Consider the following 11,480-nt stretch of genomic DNA (forward strand, 5'->3'; position numbering starts at 1 on the left):
TTATAGCATTAAATTTTATTTTTACAGAAATAAATAGATGTGATTACATATAGATATTTCAATAATTATGATCTATTTAATTTTGATAATAAATAAATTTTAATGTGATTATATATATATATATATATATAAGTAGTTGTGTGTAATATAATTTTTAGTTGCCTTTAATTTAATTCAACTTCTTTTTCAACATTTTCAAATTAAATATTTATAATCTTAGATTTTATCTTTAATAGTAAATAATAATCAATTTAAGATGCAAAAATAAAGTTAATTAAATAAATAATAATCAATTTTATATATAATTTAATTCAATTTTATTTTTCAACATTTTCCAAATTGCCTTTTTGTAATTTGAAATTTTATCTTAAATAATAAATAATAATCAATTTTAGATGAAAATATTAATGTTAATTAAATAATTATTTTTAATTCTAAGTTTTCCACTTTTGTTTTTTTTTTGTTCAGAAAAAGATCAGATATTCAACTTTTGATTTTGATTCAGTCTAATAGTTACTTTTTTGGTAAAAAATATTTATTTTAATTTCTTTTACATTAATATAGTTAATTAATACGTTAATATATTTGGGAATAAATTTCTAAACAATAAAACATGATTAAAGTTTAATAATAATGCATTTTATTTGTTAGTTAAGGTGGTTAGTAATATTTTAAACCATGTTTTATTTTTTATATAAATTTATTTAAACAATAGATTGTTTGGAGGGAAAATAATTGTTAAACATTATATCATTTCATTATATAGGTTGAATTTATAGAAAAACTATAGATAGATGGCATATTTTTACCAATTATAAACTCCATCCGGAATGTAGTTGGAAAATATGGGGAGATGAATGTAGGGAGAATTCTAGTTTTACCACAAATTTGATATTACTTTTCAATTTTTACCGTTAAATAATAGTCATTTTCATAAATATTCTAAATTTATGATGTAAAAGACTAAAATAAATCTTTTAAATCATTTTTAAGTTTTTATAAACTCAGACACATCCTATAAACAGCAATCATAAGCAATAATCACTAAAATTTAAACCCAAAATATAAAGTTGATTGTCCAAAGATATATTTTGTGAGTGTTTTAAAAGTGGAAAGAATCGAGAAATGAATGTAAAGTTGATTGTCCAAAGATATATTTTGTCAGTATTTTAAAAACTAAGATATGATTAAGACTCAATTTAGTGATTAATGATTTAAAAATTTGTTATCAAAGATAAGAAAATATTATAAAGCCATAAGAGTAAGAATTTTTATTTAATAAATAATAAAATTGTATATGTGTTTTCAAACCGTGAGATTACTTTTATTTACAAAATTTTATCCACTATAAATTATAGTTGCCTCTTTTATTTTTTTTTATAAATTTATAAATCACTAATTTTAGTTTGGTAAGAGTCAAATTTGTTTTAATTTATTTTTAACAAAATAAAATGAAAAAGAGTAATACATCGTTTAATATGTCTTGCATTGAAAATTATTTGTTTTTATTTCTTATTAATGAAAATGATTTATTGGGTTCATTTAAATATGATTAATCTATTGGATGATCGAGGAAATAACCCGTAGAGTTATATAATTGTAAAAATATCAAATTTATCAGTTCCACTATATTATCAAATTTCCTTTTTAAACGAACTATTTCTCAAACAAAATAAAAATAATAATTGGATAACTTTTATTAAATATTTAATAATATCTTTTTGAATATGTACATTTTATTTTTCCCAAATTAGGAAATTTCTTTATAAGTCGGAAGACTTCTTGAATGTGATTTGTATCAATATTTAGAAAGCTTCTCATAAATATATATGATATCTTCCTGAATTTGATTTATATGCATATTTAGAAAATTATTATTCAATATATAACATCTTTCAAAAATTTACGTCGATGCTTTTAAATATATATATATATATATTATTTTTATAAAATTTAGATATCAAACTGAAGAAGTTCTTCCAAAAACTTAAGGAAGATAATATACATATTTAAGAATATCTTACTAAATATACATGTAACTTAAATCTAATAGGGTATTCATCAATATATATTCATGAATGTCTCCCTAACATATATTTAAGAATGTATTTTTAAAATACACATTTATGATTTTTTTTTCTAAATTTTATGAATATATTATTATAAATTTTTATCAATATTTTTCCCTAAAAACATATTTATCAATATCTTCCTTAATTTCAGGATTGTATTTTGCCTAAACTCAAATTCGAGAAGATATCATGAAGAATTTTCATGTTTACCATTTTTTATACCATTATCCATTAAGCATTTATTTATATATTTATTAGATACTTGTTTTTTATATATTTAATAAATAATTATTTAAATGAATAAAATAATAAAATATAAAATAATTTTTTATGTTTTCGAATTATACTTTTTCAAATTCAATTTTTTTTATAAATTTTCTTTTTTGAATTTTTTTTTGGAAATTGTTTTTTCAAAATTTCTTTTTGTTTATGTAAAGTTTTGGGGGTTTTGGGATTCACAATTCTAGGTCTCATAGGTCTCATTTGAAGTTTATATACGTTGGATCGAGTTCAGTTAATAATACTTCAGATTTGAATATATTTTATGTATGTCAACTTAATATGGAACTAAATTCATTTCTAGTTTGATTAATTTTTTTCGAATTCATGTAAGTTTAGATATTATAAGCCTTCTACTCACTTTAGATATCCTAAGATCATGTACAATGGTTTCAACACCCTCTCCCCTTTCAATTAAAAACAAAAACAAATTTTGACCCAAAAAACAAAAGAAAACACAAAAAATTATGTCAAGATCTAATTAAAAAAAAATCTAAATGGAAACAAATAAAAAGAAAATAAATCCCCAAATCAATTTAATATACGAAATCTGTTTATTTTGTATTTTTATCTTTATAATTTTTTTTTTAATTTTATACAATTTGATTTAATATATCTTAACCCAAAGAAATAAATGAAAATATATCTAAGATTGTAATTTTAAATATCTACATATATATTCTTAAATATAATTTAAAATAAATCAAACTGTTTATTTTTATTTTTATTTTTGAAAATCTATTTGTAGAAAATAAATCGAAAATTAATATGAAAATTTATTTGTATTTTTTTGACAAGAAAAGTTTCTGAAACATGTTATAGGAAACTAAAACTATTTTCAAATATTTTCAGAATATTTTGTAACTAAACTTGCCATATTTCGGAAATATTGTTATTCTTATCCGTAGAATGTAGCTTTTACACTATGTAGAGAAATGACAACTACGAAGTAAGCAGATTCTACTGTATGTAGCCTTTTGAGTTATTTCTGAATTTCGTATTCTTAGAACTTTAAAATTGCTCATAAAAATAGAAGTTGCATTCAGAAAAAAATGTAACTACATTTACAGTGCGTAAATTTCGCATTTTTCATATTTAGAATTTTATCTAAAAGTAGAATATTGGTTCTAGAGAAAGTAGATTAAATTTTTTAATATGAAATTCAATTTCTACCAAGCTGTTTTTTTGTAGAAGATGAAATCTACTTTTCTTAGAACATAATTAAAATTTTTAATTTAACAAATTTCTCAACCCAAAAGAAATATCAGTTTGTGTATATGGATATTTAATCAATTATTTCTATTTTCATAATTTTTTTATTCATAAAACTATTTATTTCTTTAAGTTTGAAAAATGGAATGAGTAAAAGAGAAAAAAACAATGACCAAAAAGGAATTATATCAAAGAGACAAAAAAAAATTGTTTTCATTCTATTTTGGAAAATTTCCGAAGTTTTTATTTGGCTAGATATGAAATTTTAGCAATTATTTCACTTTTATTATTTAGGTTTGAATTAAAATTAAAATTTATTAACTAGACTTTATGCCAATTAATTTAGTTTCAAATCTTATTCATAAAATATTATTATATTTGCTTAAATATAAAAATATATACCTAATAAAGTATATTGATGTATTTGATGATCTTTATGGCTTTGATATGAAAAATATACGTGTGTGCCATGGTAATTAAAACTTTCATTCTTACAATTGAATGCAAATTGGTACGTTTTTTTTTACTCCATTATTACACAAGGTGACTCATTTTCAAGTTAAATAGGAACACACTTGTGGTAGCTCATTTGAGACAGAGGAAAACATATTCAACAATTCCTTAGAATATTTTTTGAGCAAATTAGCTCAATATTTTTCTCTCTACTTTGTTTCCTTAAAAGTAAACAAATATTCTTGGTTCGCTAGATTCTATCTTTTAGTGTTGCACAATAAAAAACACTAGAATTGTATCTTGAGAATATGATATCTACAAAATTGTTGCCCTACGGGCATTTAAAGATCCATGGAAAGAATTTGTCATATGTACTCTGTAACTATTTTTTTTTTTATATTTTGATATTGTAATTTTTATTTATGTTCTTTTTTTATATAAATAAAAGTTGTCCTATCGTAATAAATTAAGGCTTTTACAGTTTTACGGTGTTAGGCCATCATTAACGCATTTTCTTAAATATGTTTCTTAAGGTAATTAGAATTTAAAAAAATGAAAAAAAAATAAATCCAAGACACGTCTCTTAATTAAGAGAAGGAAACTAAGTGACATGTGTCACAAGATCAGGAGGCAGAGGAGAGGAGTCATTTTTTGCGCTATCTCTCTGTCTCTCTCTACGCAGTAATGGAAGTGACGATTGGCGAAGAGGAGACGGCGGAGAGAAGAGATCACGAAAGAAACCTCTCCGGAATCTTTCGAACTTCCTCCAGAGATCATCAGGGAGATTCTCAACCGATTACCAGACAAATCAATTGGAGGTTTGATTAAGGAACTGAAAGTCCCTGTTTTGCGGATTAAGAAGCAAAGGTCAAGGCTTTTGATGGTTAATATGTCTCAGTCTCCCTGTGTTTATAGTCTCTCGAGGATGAAGGAATCAGCTGTTACAAAGTTCAAGACTTTCCAGATTCCTGTTGATTGGATGCTCGAAAACGGCATTACTAGTGAGGTCAGTAACACTTGTTTTGTTTTTTTTTTGCTTAATGGTCTGATTACAAATCGGTAATGGTTTGATTTAGCTAGTTACTTGTGGTCACTACTTACTATTCGATTGGAGTAGTGTGATGAATAAAGAAGATAATAGAAACAACAATTGTTATGGTCCCCATTCTTTGATTAAAGTGAATTGTTGCTGGCTGGCACAGGCAGGACAATGTAAGAAGATTGGTTTGTCTTCACTCTATTATTGTGTTTTCTGTTTTGAGTGTTTACATGGTGAAAGTTTGTGCAAATAAAAAATTTGGAATATGGAAGTTTGTATTCAAGTGTGTAGCAAATGTGATTTTTAGATAAAATTGGCGTATGTAAAACTAGCAATGAAGTAAATGAAGAGAGTATCTGCAGAGCTTGAAGCCATTGGAGGCGGTGGCCCTGAAGAGGAAGAGCTTATGGTTCAAGGCGTCAGATTTGCGTTCCATGTTCATCAGGTAAAAGCAAAAGGCCTTGATCATCTTCTTCTGTTTTGGTTTGGTTCTGTTACAACATTTGTTTGTCCAAACTCTAAATAAATCTGTTTATTTGTTGTATGTTTTTTTAGTTCGCAGGAGGATTTGATGCAGAGACAAACTTGTATATATTCAAGGTAATTCACAAACTTGTATATATAGCTTTTGTTCTCCATTCTCCTTCGCATGTTCTTCCTTCTTCTTCTATCTTGTAAACAATCAAAAACAATTTCTCTATTGTAAACAATCAAAAACAATTTCTTAACTCTTAATTAAAAAACTAGCAATGGAGGACAAAAAGTAGGTGTTTCTTAACTTAAGGTTCTTAACTAACATTTATTACTAAAAAAAAAATCATTAAGAGATCCTAATGGGGTTCTAGGGATAATCATGCTCTTAGTTAACCGGTCTTCTCTACGTCTTACGTGGCTGTTTCATGTTTCCTACTCATGTCTCCTAAGTGATATGAAGTGGATTGGAGAAAAATAAAGAGCCAGGGCTTGAACATCCTTAATAATGTTCGAACCTTGGTGGTTTCTCTTTCTATCCTTCTTATCACGTTTAATCTTTACTTTTATCAGTGTATTGTGATATTGGATCTTAAATTGTTATCTGGAAAATTGTAGCTTTTAGTTATGTTTGTCTAGTTTCTGGGGATGTGGTTGATGTCCACCAGCTTATGGCTCCAGTGGTTGTTCTGTAACTAGCTGGCTTTGTTTCCGAAAGATTGGTGTCTCGCCGGATTTGAACAAAATCTTGATTCATGACCCAACCAACTGAAAACCAATGTGTTTTTTTTTTTTTTTTTTTTTTTGTCAACAACAAACAGACTCATATAGACTCTGCGAACCAATCCGGAAGCTCTGCATCCATATGAACGACGAAAGACGATTGTTTTCTGGCACATCGTGCTAGACTATCCAATGTGTTTATAATAGCTTGATAATATCTAAAAATGTTCAAAATACTGAAAATATTTATTCGTTCTCCATCCTATTTAAATTGAACTAATTGTTACGTAAATTTAAATATTTAGTCTTGCATTATTCAAATTTTTATGTTTTATATTATTTTATTTCTTGATTTTGAGGATTTAAGTATATTTAGATTTTGGTTAAAAAAATACATAATTAATATGGGTACATGAACTCGAATCCGAACCGAGTCCGCAATGAGTCGAACCAAATCCAAACCAAAATTTGTAAATATCTGAATACGATTTAAAATTTTAACTCTAAAAATCTGAAATCTGAATAGATCAACTGAATCCGAACGAATATATGAATGCACATCACTAAACAATCTATACAACGAATTTTTTAGTGCAACATACAATAAATAATCTAATAAACTATTTCACTTCGCGCACAGCGCGGGTTACTACCTAGTGTTTTATATTGTTTGGCCAAAAGATTAGTTATCGTGTTGTTTGGAAACACATTTAGTAGTTTATATGTTATTTTCCATAATTAGAAAAGTGAATTTAAGTATATAGTAGAAGGTTGTATATAATTTAAAAGCTTATGAAAGAAAGATTGGGTCTATGAAAATGATTTTTGTTTAATAATAGATATATTTTTGCGGGTTTAGATACTACAAAAATCATTTACTATAAAAATTAATTAAATTAATAGATTATTTTGTTTGTATTTTCATTCCTTTTAACTTAATAAATATTAGATTCTTATTCGTAAATTATTTTTATTCTTAAGAACATATAATTATATATGCGAGATTATGCTTGGTTTAAGTAGACATCAAATAGTTTTATACAAACTAACATTGCATAAGTTTAACAATTAAAAATTAATCAAATAAGTATATATTACAAATTTAGTCAAAGAAACTACAAATATTTTACTAAAACTTCATAATGAAATGGACTGAAATAATTAAAAACAAAATTAAGAAATATATTAGATAACTTTCCTATTTAATATAAATGTAAAATGATATAATTATATTGTTTTGAAATTCACAAAAATAAAAATGTTAAAACATTACTTATCAAAAAAAAAATGTTTAAGTCTATTCATATTGTAAGTAGATTTAGTTAAAAAAAAATATTTCTGTAAGCGCGGATCTAGTTTATAATTATATCATTTTTTAGTGTTTCCTATTAGTTGTTCAAAAAAAAAAAAAGTGTTTCCTATTAGAATCCAAAGACTAGTATAGAATAATACAAGATAAGTAAGAAAACGAATGAAATATAGAATCCAATGGTCCGTCCACTCTTAAAAACTGGTCAAGCCTTTTTCCTATAGACATCTAAAAGCTAATGCCATTTTAAAATTACTTCACTTTTTAATTATAGGCTCTTCTACGACAATAGAACTGCTACATTAGATGCATACAACTAGTTAGCAAGATAAGAACACAAAACCACAAAAGAAGAAACAAAACAAAGAAAACTCCATGGACATCACAAGAAACAGCAACACCAAACTCCATCTTCAAACTCAGTCTTTGTTTCCTCCTAATATGGTAAAAGAAACAATGTATTTTCTTGTCTTTAATACTTCTCTTCTGTTTCTTGTTATTGAATCTCTCTTTCTTGTGTTTATTTGTTTTCAGGAGAAAACTGTAGATGTGGAGCCAAGAATGGACACAAACCCATTTGCAGAAGATTCGCTTACAAGCAGAATCAACCCAAATAAAAATGCAGACCTAAGCAGTAGCAGCAGCAGTAGTGATATGGTAAATGAAAGAAGACAGAGTTTCTCGTCCCAAAAGAGCATTGGAGAAGGAAGAAGCAGTGGGCAGAGAAGAGTTATGCTAATGGAGTCTCCTTGCACTCCAGGTAGAGGAGTCTTCAGTTTCAGTAGCAATGTCTCTGGGAGAAGAAGAAACTTTCCTTCTAAATGGGTCGATGCAGAGAAATGGGTCACCTCCGGTCATGAATCTCCGGCACATTCCCTCAAAGTTGTTTACTCGGAGAAGTCTAGGGTTACAGAGGAGAAAGTCTCATTATCTCCACCAGGTCTTATACTTAAAGGTACAAATATAGAAACCCTTTTAATAGATTCTTGAAAAGTTTTGATCTTTGACTCTGTGTTCTTGTAGATAAGTTAGCAAACGAAGTGCTCCCATCAACGGAAGGGTTTATATTCAGAGATTCCGACAAGTTTCTCCAGTTTCAGGAAGAAGAAGAAGCTCAAGTTCAACACAGAGACATGGGAACAGAGATGACACCAGCCGGAAGCGTAACCGCTTCAAGATGTCACACGCCGTTCAAAAGCATGTCTCCGGCGAGACACAACACGCCTTCGAAAATGTCTGGTCCGTTAACAGAAACCAAAAACGTTATAGACATCTCCGAGTTCGCCGACAAGCTACGACTCAGTGGGTCAGCAGCGACTCAGTACTATAACTCGGTCACTCATTGGAACTCGAGGGAAGAGGAAGAAGAAGAGATATCGAAGAGCTTAAGACAAATGGACATGGAAAGTGAGTTACGGAGAAGTGTTTCAGAATCTAAAGCTGTTTTATGGGATGGTCAAGACGACAAGATCAAGTTTTGCCAAAGGTAACATGAATCTTGAAAGAAAAAGAAAAAGTCTTGAAAGAAACTATTAAAACCTTTTTTTTCTGTTAAACTATTAAAACATTTTTACCTATTAAAAAAAACTTAATTTTGGTAAACTCAAAAAGTTGATTTCTTTTGAAGATATCAAAGAGAAGAAGCCAAGATCCAGGCATGGGTGAATCTCCAAAATGCTAAAGCCGAAGCTCAGTCCAGGAAACTCGAGGTATGTGCATGGTAATACGAGTATATTTTAGAGAGAGAACCGTATAAAAATACGGTTTTTGTTCTGTTCTAGTAATAGATTTGTGGAGCCATGCGCCAAATATTAGAGTAATGTCCGAAGTCCCTTACACGAATTCATTGACTAGTCTTTGTTACTTTAGAAGCAAAAAAGTCTTCGAGTTTTTTTTTTTTTTTTTTTTTTCAAACAAACTTCGATTTTCTAATTTTTTAAAAAGAGATGATGATGTATCTTTGTAGCTGTCCTTGAAACTTGTGCAAGTCCCATGTGAAAATTTATTTATAGAGTTTATATCTGTATTAAACCGTTAATCATTTTATTATGTAACTTATTAAATCATACAAGTCCTAATTTTACAGCGTTGTGCTGATTTTTAACATTTAATAATTAATTTGTCTTTTCTTGTGTGGTGTTTTATTTGTTTTAGATGAAAATACAGAAGATGAGATCAAATTTTGAAGAGAAACTGATGAAGAGAATGGACACGGTGCACCGGAGAGCGGAGGACTGGAGAGCTACGACGAGGCAGCAACATGCTGAGCAGTTGCACAGAGCAGCTGAAACGGCGAGGAAGTTAACAAACCGTCGTGGCTACTTGGTTTCTGGGCGAAGCTCATGTGGTTGTATTCCTTGCACTAATACTTGTCACTAACTTATTTTAAAGAAGAGAAAGTATATTACAAATGGACAACAATGACAAGAATTTTTGTTTATTATGTGTGTTGGATTATCAATATTTATGTTATTAATAATAACAATGAAATACAACAAGGAATTAGTGGATAACTTATTTGCAAAAAAAAAAAATTAGTGGATAACTACATTTTTAGATGGATCAATTTGTGAAATGACCAAGTTTGGAAAAGAAACTAAGTGCAGAGCACTGATTTTGACATAATATAGTATCTATCAATTGTGCTTCATTTCCACCGGTTTTACCCTTGATTCATGCAAGTTGCCGGTGACTTCAAGATGTGGAGATGACGTTGACAAAATCCAAGTGTGGCCAATAATTAATGCAAACTGTCACCAACAAAAGGAAGATAACACAGCCACATCACATACACATAATCACAAATATTTCATTAATTTTACTTTATATCACCACAAACATTTCATTAACTCCAACTTTTAAATACTAAAGCCTAAATGGACCACTAAACTCAAACTCAAATGTAAACTATATTATATATTTATAATTTTAAATAAAATTAAAATCTAAAAATATATATAATATTTTGTGATACTAAACTATAGTATATAAAGATGGAAAATATGATACTAAACTCTAAATCCAACCCCTAATTACTAAACTCTAAATCATGGCCACTAAATCCTAAACTAAAATCTAAGCTATAATATATATTTAAAAGAAAATCAAAATCTGAAATATATAATATTTTATAATATTTTCAAGTACTATACATACATAGTATGGAACATTGTATAAAATAGTATACAAATATTTGTTCTATTTATGTTAGTTGGGAATCATATGTAAAATAGTAGAAGAAGAAATAAAAGTACTTGTTGATGAAAAAGACGTTGTTAAACTAGACATGACCCTCACATTGTCAAACATTTGAATGAAACTAATTTTATATTACGAGCAATCATACAAAATGGCATAGAAGAGAAATATCAAATTTGAAGACATGACATATAAACTCTAAACCCTAAACTCTAGTTTGAAAACAAAATTACTAAACCCTAAACCCTAATCACTAAACCATAAACACAAATATAAACCCTAAACCATAATCACTAAACTCTAAACCCAGATATAGACCCTAAACACTAATCACTAAACTCTAAATCCTAATCACTAAACCCTAAACCCAAATATAAACCCTAAACCCTAATCACTAAACCCTAAACACATATATAAACCCTAAACCCTAATCACTAAACCTTAAACCCTAATCGCTAAACCCTAAACCCAAATATAAACCCTAAACCCTAATCACTAAACCCTAAACCCAAATATAAACCCTAAACCCAAATCACTAAACCCTAAACCCAAATATAAACCCTAAACCCAAATATAAACCCTAAACCCTAATCACTAAACTTTAAACCCAAATATAAACTCTAAAAACTAAACTCTACTCACCCACTTAAATACTAAAACCCTAGACAAATCCCTAGTTACTAAATCTAAACCCAAATAACTAAAGTATAAACCCAAACAATCT

General features: G+C 27.8%; 1 protein-coding gene across 10 annotated transcripts; it reads left to right on the forward strand.

Annotated features, from left to right (window-relative positions):
• Positions 1-508: 508 nt before the first annotated feature.
• Positions 509-11,035, forward strand: LOC103848504. Of its 10 annotated transcripts, none has more exons than XM_033291126.1 (8): positions 509-5,022; positions 5,363-5,500; positions 5,611-5,655; positions 6,348-8,002; positions 8,093-8,513; positions 8,582-9,044; positions 9,186-9,267; positions 9,713-11,022. In XM_033291126.1, exons 4-8 carry the CDS (start codon positions 7,934-7,936, stop codon positions 9,935-9,937), a joined length of 1,260 nt encoding a protein of 419 aa, XP_033147017.1. In that variant the 5' UTR covers positions 509-5,022; positions 5,363-5,500; positions 5,611-5,655; positions 6,348-7,933; the 3' UTR covers positions 9,938-11,022. The 10 variants fall into 10 exon arrangements, with proteins under 10 accessions (XP_033147017.1, XP_033147013.1, XP_009123642.1 ...); XM_033291122.1 differs by lacking the exon at positions 6,348-8,002 and having other exon boundaries at positions 509-4,854; positions 4,948-5,022; XM_009125394.3 differs by lacking the exon at positions 6,348-8,002 and having other exon boundaries at positions 509-4,834; positions 4,932-5,022.
• Positions 11,036-11,480: the final 445 nt, after the last annotated feature.

This window comes from Brassica rapa, chromosome A05 (genome assembly GCF_000309985.2).
Source record: "Brassica rapa cultivar Chiifu-401-42 chromosome A05, CAAS_Brap_v3.01, whole genome shotgun sequence".
Lineage (NCBI taxonomy): Eukaryota > Viridiplantae > Streptophyta > Magnoliopsida > Brassicales > Brassicaceae > Brassica > Brassica rapa.